Below are 21,807 nucleotides of genomic sequence, written 5' to 3' on the forward strand. Positions count from 1 at the left end.
GTCACATCCGGTTGTATACGAAAATAGGTCGAAAAAAATATTCCCTTGAGTTTGACAGTTGTAGGTAATTAATCCTACATTTTATTGCAGTAAAACATTAAATAAAGGGAGTAATTTGATTGGTTAACTTCCAGTGATAGTTCTTTTTATTAAATGCAATGAAATGTTATGTGAAATTTTTCTATAGTACTGGACAGGACAAAACTTTACTCATGCCAAGTATTTCATTATTTGAAACAAAGATAAATTCTGCATATTTTTTTGAAAAGTGCAATTTAACAAAGACTAATAGGGGAAGTCAATGGTGGTATTAAACCTTTATAAGACCGAATACCAAAGAAAGTGTCAAAGACGAGCATGTTAAAGATATAAACAAATAATGAATTTAATAATAGAAATTTAGTCTTAACACTTTACAACTGGCTTAGGGCGTATCAATACATGAAAGCATCAGAAAAGTGTTGTCAGTAAAAAGGATGTAATCCTGGACATTTTTGCATAAAACACCACTTGTCAAGACTGTCCGACTCCTGAAACCACTCAGCGTTTTATACGACAAGAAACGTATTAAAATATGTATTATATATCTTGTTAAGTAGAAGGACACGTTCATTTATCCGTAAAAAGCAATTCGCTTTACAAAATGGGGATGAAACATGTATTGTTCACATAAAAAGAAGAATTCAAGAAATGTTAGAATATTATTGTTTGCAATAATTTTATCCTGTTGCAAATGTGGTTGCCTTATGCCATTTGGAGATACCTGAAATTCTGTGGCACCAAATGACTGACATTTGCTGTATCTAAATTTTACTTGTAAGACATGAGACTTTCGATTACCTTGTGCGATGAATTATTATAGATATTAAATTAAAACGACATTAGTAAAATACTATGTGTCTGCTTATCAATTTAAAGGGATGGACTCCCCTTCACAGTGCATCAAGAAATGGAAAAGCTGAAGTCATTAATGAGTTAATCAGGAACAAAGCCAACGTGAATGTAGAGAATCAGGCAAGTAATTGATAATATTGAGAATGCAGTGACACCAAAAGTTAGTATATGAATAAATTACATAAAAAAGGCTGAACATTAAAATTTGTAGGACAACCATCAAAGTAATATGAAAAAAGTAACACAAAATTAGGAGTAATCAATGTATGTACTGCTTGTGCATCGTTGACATATCTTATTGATCTGGCAATTCTGTATGCACATAGTACACAATTTCCATATTCTTTTTTTTTTTTGATTAGCAACAGTATTGCACATGCTGTTAACAATTACTCCTCTGACACAGCTATCTCAGTAAAGGTCCCTGTTGTATTAGTACCAGAGGTTCATGGATTCATTAGGCAGATAAACTGCATATTGTTTGTCTTTTACCGAATATTAATATAACATCAGTAGATAGATAATGATATTATATTATTAAGTATTTATATAATTTGACGCTATTTTCGGAATTTCATAGTACATCCGAGTTAGTCGATAATTTACAACCTTTAACCAGTTTCCACGTGTTTCCGGATAACGTTTTTTTAAAATCAATATTGAAATAATAGCTTTTTCCACATCATTATACAGGTAAGACAGTTATAATTTGAAAGATTCATAGTCATTCGGTAATCAAAATCAATTGTGCTGTGTTTTTGTAATGGATATGAATCGTACCAGATTATATAACTATTGCAGTGTCAAAAAATAGATAATAAATTAATTAATACACAAAGATAACATTGCTAACCATGCTAACAATTCATACAATTCAAATACACCTACATATATTTTTCCTAATATCCCTTTTATTTCTTATCTAACTTTTTGTTTTGTAGAATGAGCCTTTATAATAAGCTTAGTTTTAAAAACATAAAATACTTTAATGTTTTTTGTTCTAAGCTCTGACATATAGTGTGTTTTGTGAATTGAAAAAATAATCACTGTTAGAAAAAAAAATATCATAGTATACTTCATCATCTTCATCACTTAGTTTGCAATCCGAGATTTATTTTAGTGTTAAAATGTGTTTTCCAAGTTTATTTTTTCTAACAGTTTTAATATTTCTTTCCAAAATTGATCAAGAAATGGCATGTAATAAAAAAGTGTTCATTATCTTCGGTAATATTACAGTGATCATAGTCTGAGTTTTGGCATTTTGTCTATTGTTTTAATAAAACTTTGTTTGAAAGAATAAAATGTAAGAGTTTCTCTCTGAACGTTTTTAATTTATTTTCTTTCAAATAATCATTAACACATTACACATATGATGTGCTGTGTGCACAAGGGTGTCTAATCCATTAAAGAACCCAGAGGCCGTGGATGATTTACAAGTTCGTTTGGATAGATTCGTTCAACATAATAACAATTTTTCTAATTATTAAGTGAGAGAACATCATTTTAAGTGGAATGGGAGGTAATACATACTGTTAACTTCCTTGATTCTTCCGGACGCAGTTCTGTTATGAAGGTAGCCTCATATTAATAAAAAATAACATTTGTCATTGAAATCCCCTGGTCTATTTTAAAACTAATAAACAGCGATGAACATACATTGAATAGTTGTAATGCTATTTATTAATAATTATAGGTGGACTTAACAAATTAGATTAAAAACAAATTTGAGATTCGGCAATTACTTACGGGAGTATGACTAAAGGCAGACACATACCATATGATAATATATGTATCTTTATATCTTCTTCCTCTTTCTTTTAAATCTTAATATGTATATTAAGTAAACTAACATCACAATATCACAGTAACGGAAAAGACAGAAGTTCAAAATACCGTTATGACAGATAACTGGAACACAACATATAAAAAAAACCCATTTACATCACATGAGAAATATTCGCAGTAATCTAATGCAAGGTTCTGTTAAGGGGGTTGAGGGTATAAACCATTTTTTTTAAATATAGGATTTCTCTATTATTTTTTATAAATAAACTTTATCATATACTTTATAGAAAAATAACATAAAAACAATGGGACCGCCGTTCATGCAAGCTTACAATCTGCTATCGAATAACGCATGCATTTTTGCCAAGGTCCTTTTTTTCTGTTGAACTAATAGGAGAAATAGAGGTAATATCGAAATGAAAATAGAACTACATTACAGAAATCTCTTAAACTTTAAAATTGTGTAAGTAAAGCTTAGTTGAAAAAAATAATAAAAAATTAGGTAAACGATAATTAAAAAAAGCTATTTAAATTTTAATGAAAAAGATGGTATTTACGCACCAAAGGGAGATAATTAGGATCTTTTTCAATGATAGAAACATTTAAGAATTTATCTGGGACCAAAACGGATCGATTTTGTTGGTTGACCTTTGTACACTATCAGTAACAAACAACTAATATTGTATTAAATAAAATTTGTAATAAAAAAAACACGTTTAAATTTAGGCAGAAATATTTGTACATTCGAGCCTCCTTATGGTAGCACAATACAAAAGCAACTAAATTTTTATCAAAATATCATTTTCAGCTGTTTTTGTTACTTCTTTTTATTCCAAAACCACAGAAGAACACTAAATTTACATAACTTGCACTGTTAATGAGTTTTGTTGATAACTAGTTTTATAGACACATACACGTGTCCCAACGATACAAGATTAGAACATGTGGGCAGTACTTTGTGTTTAATCAATATAATCATTTATAATCAATATAATCAGCTTTAAAGCCACTGACCAGCAATTTTTTTAACAGTTAAGATGTGTATACTAAAATTTCTAAAGGTGAATGTTTAAATATGAATTCTTTTTAAAAGAAAATATCCTCTTTGCTTTTAAACACAATTTTGTCATTGTATACAATTATAATTCTAGAAATCCCAATTAAAGATCCTCTAGACTGACTAACTGATAATTTTCTGTCCACATGCATAACTTACTTTTTGTAATACAGAAAAAAACTAGATATAGGTTTAACATACTAAATGAATAACATGCATATTGAAAAAAAGTAAATGCAATGTACAACTAAGCTTCTGAGATCATTAATAGTTAAGATTTTACCATGGTGGGAGGAAATTTTACCATATCAGCAGCAATTAACGTAAAGCAAGGTTAAAAATGATATAGTATCTCCCGCCAGATCTGATTTCTGATGCATAGGGTGTGCATTTTGTATATATTTAGAATTGCTGAAATGGAATTATTTCTTACTGGTCAGAACTTTATTGATTTATGATTAAACATTTTAAAGGCCAATCCTGAAGTATTCCCATGGTACATGTGTAAATTATATGGAAGTTAATGGATGCAAGTAGTAAAATCCCTATTTATTCAATTGTGACACATTCATTTTTATCATAAAAATGTAGTTTTAAATGAATTTTGTTCCTAAATTGGTGTCCCTATATAGATGCCTGATTTTCACACATTTGTTCCTTGACCAGTTATCTTCAAAAAGATTTCTCAGATTTCTAAAAACATATTAGAACACGTTTTATACCCAATTGAAATTGGTGATCTCTTATGAATTGAGGTTGGAAACTTCATTGAAGATTTATAAGAGAATGAAATACAATAGGAAAAATCTGAGACACAGTTTTTGAGGTCAAACTGTGTTATACAAGAATCTATACAATATTCTGCTATAATAAATTATGCTATGAATAACAAAGAAGAAAATTTCATTCAACCTGGTGACATTACAATATAGCAAATAATTACATATTAATAATTAATGATGTCATTACTATGTCTTAATGACACAATCTCCATTTGAAAGATTAATCTTTTTCTTTCTTTTTGGTACCTTATTTTATAAAATTTAAATCTCGATAAAATAAATTACATTAGTTTAAAGTTGTCTGATCGGGGGTGATCAAATCTTTTTATTGTGCTCCTTAAGACATAATTATCGTATTTACAGGAGAAGACACCACTAGATTTACTTGAAGATTACTTTAGTCAATGTTGGCCTGGACAAATTTCTAAGGTACTTTGAAGTCAATATAAATTGAATGATAATTTTACATTCATGAAGATGTATTTAAACAGCTTTTTGATGCATGTGACAATATTTACTGAGTATAATAACACAATCTTCACCTTTGCTTTTTACCTAGATGGACCAACACGATGCGTTAATCCATGCACCAGTAAAGGCTATAACTAATTGATTTTCTCTTTTACAAGACTTCCTAAACTTATGCACATCTTTCATCTTTTTATAAAAGACAAATAGTGTTTTTTTTCCGATAACAACTGCCATATTCCGGACTAAGTACAAACGATTTTTAGAAATATGGTTGAATGAACCTGGTTGCATGGATAGTCGAACCTTCTGCTTATATCGAAATATTAAAGTACAACCAAAATCACACATTATGTGAAAGGAATATAATACAAATAAATGCAAGCTTAAGAACACTCGTGACAACAACATACATAAGTAAATAATATAATAGTAGACTTCGACATTTAAACCACAAAATAATAACGAACACTTAAAATGTTCAGGTGTCTTGTTTAAAGTTAAAACATTTTCTTTGTAGGGTGATTCATCTTTACATTTAGTATCGATGAAAGGAAATATAACCCAAGTGACAGCGTTGGTTAGTTTAGGTGCAAATGTGTCAGCTAGAACTACTAAGGTTAGAATTTACTTTAACTTTTAAGTTGTATTTGAAAGTGAATGTGTAATTCATGTTGTCTTTAATTTGTTTACTGTTTTTAAAAATTTTGGTAAAATGACAAAATACTGAACTCCGATGAAAATTCAAGACGGGAAGTTCCTTATCAAATGTCTAAATCAAAAGTTCAAACATATCGAACGAATGGACAACAACTGTCATATTCCTGACTTGTTACACAGGTATTTTCTTATGTAGAAAACAGTGGATTTAACCTGGTTATAAAGCTAGCGAAACCTGTTACTTGTACAACAGTTGCATACAATTTCGTTCTATTGAACAATACAAACAGACATAATAGGTTGATATGTCAAAAAGGGGTATAGAATTAAACATTGTGTTATTATCTTAATCACTATATGTATATAAAAGTAAACAAATATATAAACATACATATTTACCAATGCACTATAACACAATGACGGGTTGTAGAAGTACAGAAACAATTCCTATATAACAAGGAAACACAAAAAGACATATACACGAATCATATTAGCAAACAAATGAAAGACTAGAACAATCACACAATGACGGAATGTATCAGTACGACGCCATGTCAAATGGATACCCCCCAAATTATTACTAACAGTAAAATTCATCATGTTCATAAAGAACAATAACATATTATTGAAATGATAAAGAACGTCCGTATCCATAATTAATCCTTCAAGATTCTCTGATATTATTTGTAAAGTTGATACGGAATATTTATCAACTAAGTTACGGTATCTTCAAATGAACTTTTGTAGAAAAAGGACGAGACGTTCTTTGACAAAAACCTAAAGATTTCACATGGGGAATGCTGGTAATGAGGGTTAAAAAATGTAAAGTGTTGATAGAACAAATAGGATCTGGATAAAAAATTATCAAGAGTTTTTACAACTTCTGTACTATTCACAATTTGACAGTCACAAAAATTAAAGCAGTCGTGATAACGCAACTTTTCCAATCACAATATATTGAAAATTGAAATTAAACGTTAATGTTTCTCCTTGATAATATTTATGTACGTTTCAGCAACAAAGTTTATCGACAGGTTGTCCTATGGGCATTTATTAGGCCCATTTAATAGCACAATTGTTTTTGTACTGTTATGAATCACAGTTTATGACCAAAGTCAGTAAGGACCCGTCTAAATTGCATTTAATTGATAAATTCAAAAACACGGACCGTTATCTTGATGATACTTTTTTGTTAGATAATCAAGAATTTTCTCAATATACTGCTAAAATTTCCTCCCGAGGAACTTACCTTAGATAAATTAAATTTATACGGTAGTAACTGTCCATTCCTAGCTTCAAATATTTCGGTTTCAAACGGGAAAAAGACGATATTTCGTTCCGTATTGTTAATTTTCCATTTTTAGATGGTTATGTTCCTTTAACACCATCTTATGGTATTTATATTTAAAGCTCGTTCGCTATGCCCGTGTTCGTGGTGACGTTTTTGATTTTAACGAAAGTAATCTTTGTATTATTGGTAAATTTTTAAGCCAGGGATTTCCTTATCACAAATTACTTTAAACCTTTACTAAATTTGTTCATATATATAAAAATTTGGTTGGGACGTTTGGTTGTACCTGTAGTAAACTTATCTCAAACGAGATTGCACATCTTCATTTTTTAAGGATATGTAGATAACCGTTCCCGGAAATTTAGAAACTGATAGATCCTTTAAATAAACCTATTCTTAAAGGTTACAAATTCAGCGCTGTAATAAGATCATTGAATATTGTTTTTATTGGAATACATATCGATTTTGTTAACAGCAAATTAAAAGTTAACTAAATATTACTAGTATGTTATATACATGTACACATTCACGAATCTACAATCTGTCGATACCTGTATCTTAGCATTGCACAAGGTCATGTTTTGTCTCTGCCTGTTTATGCCGTCTTTACACTAAATCCATTGGATGTTGGATGCGTACGGATTGATCATTTAGTCTTAGATGCATGTCTTTTTATAAGTTGTTAGTGGCTTTGAACTAGCTGTCAGTTAACTGTGAGTACTCTCAGATCTGTACCTAGTGTCTTTTTGTTATTGGGATGTACGAGTTCCCGGCCACATCCACTTGTATTTTTGTCAATCTGATGAGTTAAGCCTTTTTCAACTGATTTTCATAGTTCTTTCTTATGTTGTTCAGTAATACCTCTATTCCAGGTAAGGGGAAGGTTGGGATCCCATTAACATGTTTAACCTTGCCATATTTCGTATGCACATGCCTAACCCAGGTCAGGAGCCTGTAATTCAGTGGTTTGTGTTACATATTTGTTTTTCGTTCTTTTTTGGTACATAAATAAGGCCGTTAGTTTTTCTCGTTTGAAATGTGTTACATTATCATTTCGGGGCCTTTTAAAGCTGACTGTGTGGTATGGGCTTTGCTTATTGTTGAAGGCCGTACGGTTACCTATAATTGTTATAGTTGTTAATTTCTGTGTCATTTTGGTCTCTTGTGGAGAGTTGTTTCATTGGCAATAATACCACACCTTCTTTTATGTAACTTATAAATAGGTGTGTAAAAAAACAACTCAGACATACAATAGTTTCAAACTTGTAAGAGTTTTACGCTTCCGATCAAACATCATGTGTACTAACAGTTTGTCTTTTCTTCTATTATTTTATAGTGTTATATTAGGAATAGATTTGATTGACTGCGGTGCACTCGATATGATTGAACCTTTTTCTTTAAAGTCAACCTGCCTTTTTTTCGAATCCATATAATAAGAAATAAGACACCAGAAAAAAAAGAAAGTAATAGGAGTTTACTACATTTTAAAATATCACAATAATTACGACATTATTTCTTCTCCTTGTGAGTAGCAATCCTCTATCAAGGAAATCATGATAGGAAATACAAGCCCGGGCATATCGTATCAATTAGGAGATATATACGTCATATACAGGCGCTGCTGGAATGTTGCCACATAGAAATTGAAAGTTCACAATTGGGAAACTGAAATCATTTCTTTTGTCATAAAGTTTTGTTTTAACCGACCCTCATTGTCAATTTCTAGATGTAAGTCAAGATATGAGGCAGACTTAGCTGCATCTGTAGTATCCTTTATCTGTAGTTTGATGGGATAGATTCGTTCAATATAGTCACCAAATTTTGTATTATTTAGTGAGAGAACATCATCTATATAGTGGATTGTAAAGTTGAAGGATTTTGCTAACTTCTTATCTTTCTTCAAGTTCCTCTATGAAGTCAGCCTCAAAATAAAAGTCGAAAAGAAGATGGACACAATTGGTTTCCATTGAAATTCCGACAGTTTGTTAAAAAACATGTCCTCCCAACGAAACAAATATGTTGTCAATAAAGAAATCAAGGATCTTGATAATGTCAGTTTCAGAGAATTTTTTGTTTGAATCAGAGTGATCCTTTACAAAGTAGGATTTATCCCTCCCCAAGAGATACTTGTCTTTAATTTGTCCATTTTGAAACACCAACCACATGTGAATATATAAATAGTCATAGGGCACACACAACAAAAAACAAGATACACATACACTTAGTCTTCATGTAATTTAATCATTAACAATACATGTTCTTCACCTTCTACTAGACTGCATGTATGTCTATTGCTTAAAGAGGCCAACATGTAAGATCATTTAAATAAAAAGATTTGGAGTGATTGTCAATGAGACAACTCTCCACAAGAGACCAAATAACACATACATTTACAACTGTAGTCTACCGTTCTGCTGTCAACCTTGAGCAAAGCCTATACCGCATAGTCAGCAATTAAAGGCTCCGAAATTTCAATATATAATTTGCATTATTTTTTATCCATAAAACATTGATAACATTCAGGTATTGATAATATGAATGTGTATTGTTGAATTAACAACTTATGTAAAACAATTCGGCAATTATATTATTTACCAAATTAAAATAAGATTATCGTTGACTGTTCGAATATAATATGTAGGTACACAGTTCATAGGTGCATCTACATTTTAAACCATGGACAACATTAACAATAATGATTCAGTAACCAATCACATTTCAGCGTTACCACCAAATTATTTGACAAAGCTATCATCACGATAGCGTCACATCATACCATTCCATTTCGATAAAAAACGTGAATAGTGTCTACGAAACTAGCATTAATTATATTTGTTCTATTGGATTTTATTCGAATGCCGCAGCGTTTTGTTTATAAATTGATTTAATTATGCTTTCCATGGTAAAAGCAAATTTGAACAATGGTTTACTATTGCTGCTTTACATTTTGTTTGTGTCAGGATACGATGTATATTAATGTTTATATTGGTACATCAGAGACAAAACAAATGAAATCATCGTCTCATTGTTTTCAAAACCACTCAAAATGCATGCTCATTTACACGTGTAATTTTTAAAAGATATTTCATTAGATTTAAAACAACACCAATTTTAATCGCAATATCACTTTATAGGGTGAAACACCTCTACACCAGGCAATCCGAAATAAAAACGGTTCCATGGTGAATTGTTTAATACATCTGGGAGCTGATGTTTCAGCTTCAAATACTGAGGTGAGATATTTTAAATTCATGTGAATTCAAATTGACATGTGATTTGACATATTTCTTTTTTTGTAAGATATCCTTTATTAAGTTGTATATAAATAATGTGATAACAAAAACAATAGAAACTACTTTTAAAACTTGTTTACGTTCAAAGAAATATCCTAATACAACAAACAGATAACTCTTTGTTCACTGTTGATCCCTTAAGGACAAAGGAGGATGAATAAAATCCTTTGGGGAATCGGTCTGACCCCTATGGATTTCACTAACCCTCTTTTGATTTTTAAAGGGGGCAGAAGGGAACCAAAAAATACATGTTGGTCTTCCAGGTAAGTGGAATATCCCTTTACACCTGTGACTGTGTTTTTCTGTAATTTTGCGAAATAAGTAATTTACCAAGTGAAAAAAAAAAACAAGGGACTGTGAATAATATTTACAAATTTCCAAGAAAACGCTAGATTTTTATAACAATATGCAGCAGACACTTGAATTTTATAAACTAATTGACCCGACGGCATGGATTATTCAAGAACCGGTTGCATCGACATGTGAATATAATCCTGCAATTATTGCATTATTGAAATGGAAATCCACACTTAAGCAAAATTATATAGATATACTGCGAAAATAGTTCGTGATATTTACCTTGAAACGAAAGGTAAAACGTTCCAAGAAATGTTCTGATAGGTAGAAAGGCCAAAAAAAAAGAAAGAAAAAGAACATATAACTTCGGATAGAAAACTTAAAAATGGGATTGATTTCAGGTACTGAAGGGTCCGTAGGAACCCTCGTGTCACTTATGTTAATACACATCTGGTGATAAGTCTTATTCAACAAATCACATCCAAGGACAAGTAGACGCTAAAGTGGTTACGAAATTTATTTAAGTATAAGAATCTATTTCAAGAGTCATTCTACTGAATTAAACTAATCTCCTGAGAATAAGAAGTGAATTAATAACATTTATTTAGTTTCATGAAATTAAGAGAAAAAATAAGAATATAAATATTTGAAAAAAAAGTGATAGTAACGCAAAACGGTAACTGAAAATGTTGTGGGAAATACGTTCTACTGATGTAAAAAAAAAGTACCGTATGACAGATGAACATGTATAAAAAAAACCAAAAACCAATAATGTTCCTTTCGCTAATTGATATAATGAAACATGATTGTAGCCATAAGTATTTTTTGTAGGGTGACACGCCTCTGCATGTATGTGCACGATATGGTTACCTGGATATTTGTGAGAGTTTAATTGTGTTAGGTGCCAATATATTTGCTACCAATAACAAGGTTTGGATACTTATTAAATTTCGTTGGAGAAGATTTACCGTACCTTTCAGTGTTCATATACAAAAAGCATTAAGATTTCAAGAAAATGTATAAAACAGAATAAGAGACCTGACGATTTACTGTATGTAACTAATAAACGATATTAACAGAACACACCTGGAAAAGGCAACAACTAACATATGGTGACATGAACCTGTCAGTACCGACCTCGGTACTAACTTTTAAGAAACGGTCATTAAGGCCAGACCTCAATTTCAAAATCTTGGTCATAAATATATCATTTTATGTTGACAACACTAACGGCCAGACAGTCCGTGTTATAGAAAATATTAATTATTGAAAGGAAATATGTTAGTGTTGTGTTAGGAAGGTGTTTGGCGTTGGCGTTAATACATCTAGTTGTTGCTTTACAATATAAGTGGTAAAAATATGGAAGGCATGTTGAATTGATACAGTCGATGATAAAAATGAACATTTTGACAATCCTACAGCAAAAAGAAAAAAAAAACAGCATAAAGAAATAACAAAGAACAAAAGCGTTGAACAAGCAAAAACAACAAAAAACGGCAATACACACCCAAAGATACAGTAGTTCTTGTATTATTATTTGTTTTAAAGATCAATCGATAGTTTGTAATTTTGCAATATCTATTTTAGAAGGAAAAATTTAAAGAAATTCACTGTGTTAATCAAATATTTTCAATATATTGCTTTATACAAATCAAATTGAAAATAGTTTTTAATATTTTTACGCACTTTGGTGTGATTGTTATCACTTTGATACATTGCCCATTTCCTTTTTCAGAACAATTGGTAACCTTTTTTTATTTTTTCTTCATAAACCCATTACCTAGATCAATTGCAAAGATCTTGACCCTTAATAGACTCATCATAGATACATAAATAAAAGCAACAGGAAAAGAAAACCCAAATCTTGTTTGCAAACCGAAACAGAAACACTGAAGTGCAACAACAAAAAAAAAAACGACAATGCAACATACATAGAAACGACCTTACGATTACAACTGCCATATTCCTGACTTGGTACACAATATGTTAAGAAAAAAGTGTGTCGAACCTGGTTTTGTGGCTAGCCAAACCTCTCGTTTTATGACATTGTCAAATATACCGCAAAAAATGACAACGTTGCATGACAAGAATAATGTACAAATAAATGCAAAAATATTAAGGACATATAAATACATAAATAGATAACATAATAGTACATTTCCACATGTTACATTGTAACCACAGACATGTTTTACACTTTTGCAAGATAATAGGTTACATATATGATGAAGTAAAAGGACAGTGATTAAAACATTTCATTTTATATATTTTTTTTATTTTCTCTCCTCATCTTGGAAGATAATAGATAACGTGTAAAAATGATAAAAATCTAACTGACAATATTAGGGATATTCATGAAAAAGTACATGTCGAGAAAATATTATTATGATGCACTGTCTATGAGTGTGTTAGAAAATGATATTTCATTTCCTTAGGATAAAATATAAGCGGCATTGGATAGTTATCAATACTAAAGAATTACTATTCTCTTATAAACATTGAAAATTAAAAGTGTACAAGGCTCATATGATTTCCTGATAAATTATTCGTGCCCTTGAAACCTGATTCGACTGTCATACAAGTGTGAGGGTTAGCTAGCTATAAAACCAGGTTTAATCCACCATTGTATATTTACGAAAATATCTGCACCAGGTCAGGAATGTGAAAGTTGTTATACGTTCGTTAGATGAGATTGAGATTTAGAATTTTTCTCGGAGTTCAGTATTTTTGTGATCTGACTTTTTGTTAGTACAAGATTATTATGTCTTTTGTTTGAACTGTTAATACGCTTAATGAGCATGATTATACCATTTATAATAATAATATGAACATTCAGTATTTCTCCTATATAGAAACATCAAATGCTTATATATCACTGTTCTAGGTATATTTTATTATATGCTGGCGCTAATATTGAACTGTTTTAAACCATTGTTTTCAGTTGCAAATTTACTTTAAACAAGGTTTAAATAAAACATCAAATAAAAATAATTTAAATAACATCATGAAATAAAGCGGTAAGAAGAAATGGAGGTTTTCTAAACTTGATGTCGATTTCCATTTTATTTAATACCTTGTTTTTATAGGGTGAAACACCTCTATATCAAGCAATCTTAAAGAATAAAGATGCAATGGTGGAACGTTTGATCAATTTAGGAGCCAACGTATCAGCGTCAGATTCTGAGGTGAGATTTTTTAATCGAACTCGATAAACGTACTTGTTAGTTAATTACTTTCTTCATTAGCAATATGTCCTTCATAATCTATAAACCTCACTAGATGAATATTATGCATATGAATATTTTCTGGATTGACCATTCAAAGGAATACTCATGGCCTGTTTTTTGTCAGTTAAGTACACTTAAATCATCGACATAAAGCTATATCTGAAGTATAACAGTTGATCGCACTAAACATTGATACGCTTGTGAGTTGAATCATTACTTCACTTTTCGCTAAAAAGATGATGTCCTCTCTCTACAAAATTGCAGGCTTGATGACTTCAATTAACACATCAATTCTGTCGAACTTGAAATAAAGGATACAACATAAACAGTTCAGGCTGCCTCATAACTTCACTAACATATTGAAGTAGACGGTGATGGTCGGATTGATAAAAAAAAAGATGATTTCAGCTTTTTAAATGTATAGGTTTTATTATGTCTATGTTCATGTAGGACCATAATTACTTATACCATGAGATAAGATATTCCAGAAGTAATAATTCTTAGCATGCTTTCGCTGGAGGAAAAGTGATGCTTTCAAGGAATTTACGGACACTATCACGAGTTGGCTGAACGTTACAAAAGATCTGCTTTAGAAATATCGACGGATTTGTCCAATCGTTATTACCACAAACTCGTCCTTTTTCCTCCAATGGGACCTACCGAATTAAACTTAGTACGGAGTTTGTACTTGCACGAGCAACACGATGGGTACCACACGTGATGCAGAATCAACTGAACCCGTTCATGTTTCCTACGAATTTCCCCCACCCCACCCCCTAGATCAGGCTTATTTTATTTGGCGTCAATGTTTGTTCAAGGTTTTTGGTAATATTCTGAAATTTTAACATCTCACAGCAGTATACTACTACTGCTGTATTTATTCAATCCTTTTTTTTTTATTGATTTTGTATTTACATTGTGTCATAGATCAAATTTATTCTTTCAGTGTATGTTCATTTGTGTTAATATGTCAGTTGATCGAGTTAACCCACTTCAATTGATATCTTATAGTGTGTCTTTTTATGCTGTGATGTTACACGTACTATTGTTTCGGCTCAGGATGAATGTTGGTACCTATTATCTATACTATTAAACGAGAAGACCTCATTTTGGGTGTCGCTTCTCTTCCTTCCACCATGAATCAATCATCATGCCTCTGTGTCCTATAGGTAACACGCATAGTCGCATTTGTCATCCATTCTTATGATTATTCAGATTGAGTTATTTTGGGAGAAAAACGACAAAAAAGGAGTCCGGATATGATTCCGTCATCAGACTGACTTTTAGTCATAGATAAGACTTCCGGTTTGAAACATGCACAAACACAACCAATCTTATGATAGATAACAAAAAATTAAAAATAAATAAGCCTATTAAATCGTTCTCCATGTCATGGTGTTTAGATCACAAGAACCACAACTATTATACCTCCTTATAGAGGACAATTATTTTTTGCGTTTATCTACATGTAAACTACGATTATACTAATTTAATATATAGAGACTCTTTGTATTCTGTCTACTGTTTTTCTTTCAATTGTTTACTATTTAAGGGGTCATACCAGTTGCACATATATTAAAATAAGTAAAACATGTGACACATTTAAAAAAAAAACAATCGTATAATAGATAACACAAATGAAAAATAAATAAACCATTCAGAGCGTTCTCCATATCATGGTGTTTAGATAGCAAAAATAACAACTATTATACCTCCTTAGAGAGGACAATTATTTTTCGCGTTTCATTTCATGGTGTAAAGATCGCAAGAACCACAACTATTATACCTCCTTAAAGAGGACAACTATTGTTCGCGTTTATCTACATGTAAACTACGATTATACTACTTTAATATATAGAGACTCTCTGTATTCTGTCAGGGACTTTCTATGTTAGTATAGAAAGTCCCTGATTCTGTCTACTGTTTTGTTTGAAATGTTTACTATTTAAGGGGTCATACCACTTGCATATATATTAAAATAAGTGAAACATGCTTAACTTCATCTTAAACTACCTCGACCAAAAACTTTAACCTGAAGCGGGACTGACGGACGACCGAACGAACGAACGCACGGATGCACAGACTGGATGGGGTATAACAATTTATTGTTGAAAGTGAAAATAGCGATTTGGCAAAAATGAAAGTAAGCCGTACAGATTAGAGGAGGCAGGGCCTTTTTCGGGGCGTCGGGATCGGGTGTTTTGAAACTCGGGATTTGGGGATTGATCCTTACGGGATCCGGGAATATATTTTTCGATTTCGGGATTTTGGGATATGAATTTCTTTAAATTCTGCATCTCGGGATTTCGGGATCAGGACCCGTCCGACCACCCCTCAAATTAGCCTTAGTCGGTCTTAGTCATTTCCACAAGATTCATATCCTACCATTGGCATGTTAGTAAGACTCTCAAAAGAAAAAGCACTGATGGATTTTTGACGACAAAAAAGGAGTATATTTTATTAGACTTATAATGGACTATATATAAGCAGTTACATTTATTTGATGTTTGAAACGGTGCAAATTTTTAATTTGATTTGACTTTTACCAAAAGAAGCATTGTAGCAAAAGAGACGAATAATTGTGGTCTGAGGCCAGAAACACGAAAATAATTGAATTTAACAGATAGGAAACAAATATCGGACTTTGGAAAAAGGGAGAGGGCTTTTGATACCTTTTATGGAATTCTTCATACATAATATATTTTAAAAAAATAATTCTACAACAGTTCACAAGCTGTATGTGCCCGCGATTTCGCGGGTGTGTTCTAGTAACGTTTAAACCAGCTGTATTTGTTTGCAACTGTCCTAAGTCAGGAACCTGATGTTCAGTACTTGTCGTTTGTTGATGTGGTTTATAATTGTTTATTGTTTCTCGCTTTTATATAGATAGGACCTTTGGTTTAACACTAGAAATCTTGGGCCCTTTATAAGTTGCTGTTCGGTGTGAACCAAGGCTTCGTGTTAATTGACAACCGTATTTTGACCTAAAATAATTTACTTTAACAGACTGTGACTTGGATTGAGAGTTGTCTCATTTGCCCTCATACAACATCTTCTCATATGTATTAATTTTTCTTTGTAGTGTTGTTTGTAAACTGTTCTTTATCTTTTTTTGTTTTTTGTTTTTTAGATTTTTTATCGTGGTATTTTCAGTTCAACATGTTAAATCTATATTATTAATGTTACTGTCGTGTTGGTTTCTTTTGCATTTTTAACTCACCTGGCCCAATAGGACCAAGTGAGCTTTTCTTTTAAATTATCGCACGTCGTCCGTCGTCGTCTTCACCCGTTGTCATCTATCGTCATCGTCATCTATGGTCGTCCGTTAGCTTTAAAAAAAATCTTTTCCTCTGCAACTACTTGGCCAAATGAAACCAATGTTGGCCTAAATCATCCTTACGCTATCAAGTTAAAAAAATAATCCAATGACCCTGCCCATCGATCCAGATGGCCACCATGGATACATATAGAACTTGGGGTTGGGTAGGGGGCTGGTTGAAATGCAGTAATTGGCTAATATCTCTGAAACTAAAGCATTTAGACCAAATCTGACAGCAAGTTAAAAATGTCTGTCAGGTGAAAATCTATCAGTTCTGAATTTTCATTGTGTTGTTGCCCTTGTATTAGTAATTGTAAGGAAATTTTTAAGTTTTGTGTTATTATCTTGAACATAATAATATAAAAAGATGAACTGTAAACAGCAAAATTGTTCAGCAAAGTCAGAGCTACAAATAAGTATAGGAGTGGTTGCTCTTGAGTGCGTTTTTTTTATCCTCTTTGGTGTTTTTAGCAAATAGAAGTTAGAAAGAATCTTAACAGGTAAAATGATAAGCAGTAGAAGATCATCTAAACTAATTTTTGTCATGAATTCTATTTTTGTCTGCAATGTGTGAAAGTGTACGTCGTTATACACGTAGACCAATATGAGCGACATAGGTTCTTCAGAGCCTCTAGGAGTTTTAGGTCACGTTCAACTATGTAGGTGTAAGCAAATGTAAGTTTTGAATAAACGCATGAATCATAATCATGCTGAGATTGTTATTAGAAGTATACAAATTAAATAATAGAGAGACGATATGAAATAATAATCATACAAAGAAGCACGCCTTTTTAGCTCACCTACCATCACTTTGCATCCGTCGTCCGTCGTCGTCCGTCGTCGTTAACTTTTACAAAAATCTTCTCCTCTGAAACTACTGGGCCAAATTAAACCAAACTTGGCCACAATCATCATTGGCGTATTTAGTTTCAAAAATAAGTGGCGTGATCCGGCCAACCAACCAAGATGGCCGCCATAGCTAAAAATAGAACATAGGGGTAAAATGCAGTTTTTGGCTTATAACTCAAAAACCAAAGCATTTAGAGCAAATCTGACTGTAATAAAAGTGTTTATCAGGTCAAGATCTATCTGCCCTGAAATTTTCAGATGAATCACACAACCCGTTGTTGGGTTGCTGCCCCTGAATCAGTAATTTTAAGGAAATTTTGCTGTTTTTGGATATTATCTTGCTTATTATTATAGATATAGATAAACTGTAAACAGCAATAATGTTCAGCAAAGTAAGATTTACAAATAAGTCAACGTGACCGAAATAGTCAGTTGACCCCTTTAGGAGTTATTGCCCTTTTTAGTCCATTTTTAACCATTTTTTCGTAAATCTTAGTTTATATCTTTTACAAAAATCTTCTCCTCTGAAACTACTGGGCCAAATTAATCCAAACTTGACCACAATCATCTTTGGGGTATTTAGTTTAAAAAATGTGTCCGGTGACCCGGCCATCAAATCAAGATGGCCGCCACGGCTAAAAATAGAACATAGGGTGTTAAAATGCAGTTTTTGGCTTATAACTCAAAAACCAAAGAATTTAGAGCAAATCTGACATGGAATAAAATTATTTATCAGGTCAAGATCTATCTGCCCTGAAATTTTCAGATGAATCAGACAACCTGTTGTTGGGTTGCTGTCCCTAAATAGGTATTTTCAGGAAATTTTGCTGTTTTTGGTTATTATCTAGAATATTATTATAGATAGAGATAAACTGTAAACAGCAATAATGTTCAGCAAAGTAAGATTTACAAATAAGTCAACATGACCGAAATGGTCAATTGACCCCCTAAGGAGTTATTGTCCTTTTCTAGTCAATTATTAACAATTTTCATAAAATTTGTAAATTTCTATTAACATTTTCTACTGAAACTACTGGGCCAAGTTCATTATAGATAGAGATAATTGTAAGCAGCAAGACTGTTTAGTAAAGTAAGATGTACAAACACATCACCATCACCAAAACACAATTTTGTCATGAATCCATCTGCTTCCTTTGTTTAATATTCACATAGACCAAGGTGAGCGACACAGGTTCTTTAGAGCCTCTAGTTTAAAGACCCATTGGTGGCATTAGGCTGTCATTTGAGTCCAAAGTTTATTTCTTCAGGGTGACACGGCTCTGCATAAAAGTGCCAGCTATGGTAACATTGACATGGTGGAGAGATTAATTGGGTTAGGTGCCGATGTTTCAGCTACAAATAAAAAGGTTTGAAAACAAAAATTCATTTAAGAAGTTAAAGTTCAATTTAGTTGTTATATTTCAAAACTTATTTTCAACAAATGCATTACAAACGAAGAAAAAAAATATATATATATAATTCTGAGTAAGGGGCCTCGCTATTTACTATAAGTATCTTCTCAGTTGAATTAATCGTACATATATACAGAGAAAAACATTATCGACCAACAATGATTTGAAGTCGTTGATTAATGCCGTAAGCTTAATCGTTTCAGTTGTATCAATTTGTTATTCTCAATCCTGATTTGTGTTTTGCTGTTCACAATATTCCAGAAATTTTGATTATGAGCTCTCACAGACAAATGAATTCAACTTATTTTACTATTTTATTTTGTAAAGACCGTCTTATTTAAAAGAAATTACATACGAGAATTAATGTATTTACGTATTATATTCTAGGGTGACACACCTTTACATCAATCCGCTAGAAATGGTCAACTAAATACCGTTGGACTTTTAAAACTTCTTGGTGCCAATGTATTAGCTACAAATAACGAGGTTAGATGTTTAGAATACAATATACGTCCATTAGATATATGTGCTACTATTATACTTTACTGTATTTTCGAACAAAAAAGAGATATGTTTCACGCCATACGCGTTCAGCAATACATTTTAGCTTTTCTGGGCCCGAATTGGCTTCATTACAGCTTATTTTAACACTTGGCGTCCGTTGTCGTCGTAAACTATTTCAAGAATCTTCTAATCAGAAACTGCTGGGCTAAATACTTTCAAACGTTAACTGAATTTTCCTTAGTGTACGTCGTTTAAAAACTGTATCCGAAAAATTTATCAATCAAACATGGCCACCGGAGCTAAACATAGAACATAGGGGTCATATACAGGTTAGTCTTGTATGATTTTAATTTTAGTTCATTTATATATTTCGGTGTTTAGTATGACATCGATAACCACTGAACTAGCAGCACACATTTTTGTTTAGGAGCCAGATAAGGGAAGCCTCCGATTGCGGAATTTTCGCGCTGTGTTAAAGACCCATTGGTGGCATTCGGCTTTGTTCTGCTCTTTGGTAGGATTGTTGTCTTTATAAAATAAAAATATTTCCATTCTTAATTGTATATGGCTTTTATCTTAAAAAATTAACCATTAAGACAAACTTGACATGTTGAATAACACGTGTTTAATATGACAAGATCTGTAGAAATTATATATTTTTTTTAGGAAATTGATCACATTGAATAATATTGAAGATAGAGATAAGCTGTACACAGTAAAAACATTATCAGCAATGTAATAACTACAAACAGTGTATATGTCCAAAATTGTCAACCCCTTAATAAGTTATTACCCTTTAAAGACAATTGTACACAAGTTATTCATTATATTCGCTTACATTTAAAAATCTTCTGCTCTGAAACTTCTGGGCAAAATACTTCTTTTTTGAAAATTTTTAGAAGAGCGCTCTTCTAAGATCTATAAATTATCTTTTTTTCATACAGGGTAAGACACCGAAAGACGTAGCTGGAGAAGCAATGATGGCAAAAACAAAGCTGTCTACAGTAGACAGATACCACAGTTTGTTGAAATATCTACAGGTATAAATCATATATAGTTCTCTACTAAGAACAACGACAAATGTTTTCTGTTCTAAATAAAGAGTGTTTAGAATATTTGACCATAGCTATAATAAATGAACAAAGATTTCAGACTTTTGTTATCGAGATAACAACTAAACCTACACCGAATAGATAATCATTTGGATTCATATTTTTAGAACGGGAGGCTCCTGGAATTGTATGTTGTCTGTTATCTTGAATAGGAAAACAAGCCAAACATCAAAACAGCCATGGTCTGTATTTATACAATACTGCTTTACAGCAGAAAATGCCTTATTTCAGGTAAAATTTTCTAAGTCATTTTTTTTTAAAAATTAAATATACAAATAACAGGTTCGGCAATTTGTGCAGTTCCTTCACCGGAATATGTGACTTACTTAAATAATTTCTGCTTTTCAACATAAAGACAAGGTATTCTATAATGGCAGATATAGGGACGAAGGATTCATAATATAAGCTGGAACATCAGATTAAGTAATTGATTTTGTTCGTCTAGCAAATACTTATAACCCCTTATGAAAGTTAACCTATGATATATCAACCATAAAATGTCTTTCGTATATGTTGATGTAATTAATGGTCATAGATTTACTACACATGGCATTCTTTACCCTGCAATACATTTTAAAGATACCAATTCTTCTCTGTATTTGCACAGAAATAGCTGTCACTCACAGCATGTATTTAGAGGATTTATTAACGGTGAAGTCATACAGCAAATTGGAAACATTAACGACCGGGTTCATGGTTCCTTTATCTGGAATCCACTAATATCGGTTGTATCTATATATTATTATGCATCATAGAATTACCATCCCAAGCTTTTTATTCACATTAGATACGCAAAATTTTTCAGACCAGGCGGTGTTATGCAACCCATTTCAGTTTAAAAGATTCAACTAATTTTG

General features: G+C 31.8%; 2 protein-coding genes across 3 annotated transcripts in view; both read left to right on the plus strand.

Moving 5' to 3' along the window:
- Positions 1 to 21,807, plus strand: part of LOC143052653 (uncharacterized) — a 114,387-nt gene that overhangs the window by 57,774 nt on the left and 34,806 nt on the right. The window lies entirely within an intron of this gene.
- The window catches only part of LOC143051999 (uncharacterized), a 29,556-nt gene continuing 11,769 nt past the window's right edge, over positions 4,021 to 21,807 (plus strand). Inside the window, exons 1-9 of the mRNA XM_076224970.1 lie at positions 4,021 to 4,059; positions 4,882 to 4,947; positions 5,507 to 5,605; positions 10,072 to 10,170; positions 11,359 to 11,457; positions 13,614 to 13,712; positions 19,191 to 19,289; positions 19,722 to 19,820; positions 20,783 to 20,878. Coding sequence (XP_076081085.1) covers positions 4,021 to 4,059; positions 4,882 to 4,947; positions 5,507 to 5,605; positions 10,072 to 10,170; positions 11,359 to 11,457; positions 13,614 to 13,712; positions 19,191 to 19,289; positions 19,722 to 19,820; positions 20,783 to 20,878 — 795 coding nt within the window. The remainder of the gene's footprint in view (positions 4,060 to 4,881; positions 4,948 to 5,506; positions 5,606 to 10,071; positions 10,171 to 11,358; positions 11,458 to 13,613; positions 13,713 to 19,190; positions 19,290 to 19,721; positions 19,821 to 20,782; positions 20,879 to 21,807) is intronic.

The sequence above is a fragment of the Mytilus galloprovincialis genome, chromosome 11 (assembly GCF_965363235.1).
Source record: "Mytilus galloprovincialis chromosome 11, xbMytGall1.hap1.1, whole genome shotgun sequence".
Classification (NCBI taxonomy): domain Eukaryota; kingdom Metazoa; phylum Mollusca; class Bivalvia; order Mytilida; family Mytilidae; genus Mytilus; species Mytilus galloprovincialis.